At 50.9% G+C, this 1,021-nt stretch overlaps 1 protein-coding gene across 1 annotated transcript; it reads left to right on the top strand.

Annotated features, from left to right (window-relative positions):
* Positions 1-254: 254 nt before the first annotated feature.
* Positions 255-974, top strand: Pmar_PMAR001547 (cathepsin D precursor, putative; the record flags this gene model as incomplete). Its single annotated transcript, XM_002771307.1, has 1 exon — positions 255-974. One exon carries the CDS (start codon positions 255-257, stop codon positions 972-974), a length of 720 nt encoding a protein of 239 aa, XP_002771353.1.
* Positions 975-1,021: the final 47 nt, after the last annotated feature.

Genomic DNA, 1,021 nt, shown 5'->3' with positions numbered 1-1,021 from the left:
AGCATCAAAATGTTGTCCACGCTCTTCTGGATACTGGAGCTGCCGACTTCCATTTCATCTGGAAGGACTGGTACGAGGCGGCAACCAAGCAACCTTGTCCGGCCACTGGGTGTTACCAATGTCAACAGCCTTGTTCACCCGCGCCGCCCTATCAAGTGACCAAGTATGATGATGGCGTCGAAGTCACATCATTTGAGCATAAAGCTCAACTTTCACTCGGTTCGGCTCCGCCAGTGGATCTCACTTTCGGCCTCATGTTCAAGCAAGATCCTCCACCCACAGAGAGCGAACCGATAAGTTCACTTGGTCTTAGTCTGCAAAGCAGCGGTAGAACAATTCCCTCATTCATTGGGCAGCTTCGCTCGACTGGGAAAATACCAAGCAACACCTTCGCTTTCTACCTATCCTCAGCTGGCGGGAAGGCCCCCTTCAATGGTGAGTTGCTGGTGGGAGGAGGTGATGCTTCGAAGTACGTACCACCGCTGCAATTAATCCCATTCTCTACCACCGTCGAGGGCGACTATTCCGTTGAACTCGGGTCTGTGAAAGTGAATGATGCTCCGCAAATTACCACTCCCGGCGACGACATTCTCTTGGACAGTGGAACCAATTTCTTCCACGTCTCACCAGATTACTACGATGATATCACTGAGGATGTCAAGGAACAAGCTGACAAGATTGCTGGGAGGCCAGTGGATTTAGAATACGACGCAGGAGCTAATCTGTGGAGATTCTCATGTGTTTATATGAACGCCTTGCCACCCCTGTCTCTAGGATTGGGCCCTCAAGGAACTGTACCCTTGAAGCTGACCTACCTGAACTACGCCTTGGATGATAATGGTTCCTGTTTCCTGCTTATCAAGAAAGGGGAAGAAGATGAAGCCTGGATGCTTCCTGCTAAAGCTGTCATCGGAAATTACTACGAGTTTCAGCCTGATCAGAGACGACTGGGGACCGCTCCAGCAATCGCCTGATGTTCAAGTCGTAGTCACGCCTCCACCTGCCCTGATAGGTCTTCGGT

Source organism: Perkinsus marinus (assembly GCF_000006405.1).
Source record: "Perkinsus marinus ATCC 50983 genomic scaffold scf_1104296963062, whole genome shotgun sequence".
Classification (NCBI taxonomy): Eukaryota; Perkinsozoa; order Perkinsida; family Perkinsidae; genus Perkinsus; species Perkinsus marinus.
This window is presented reverse-complemented; position numbering and strand designations above follow the sequence as displayed.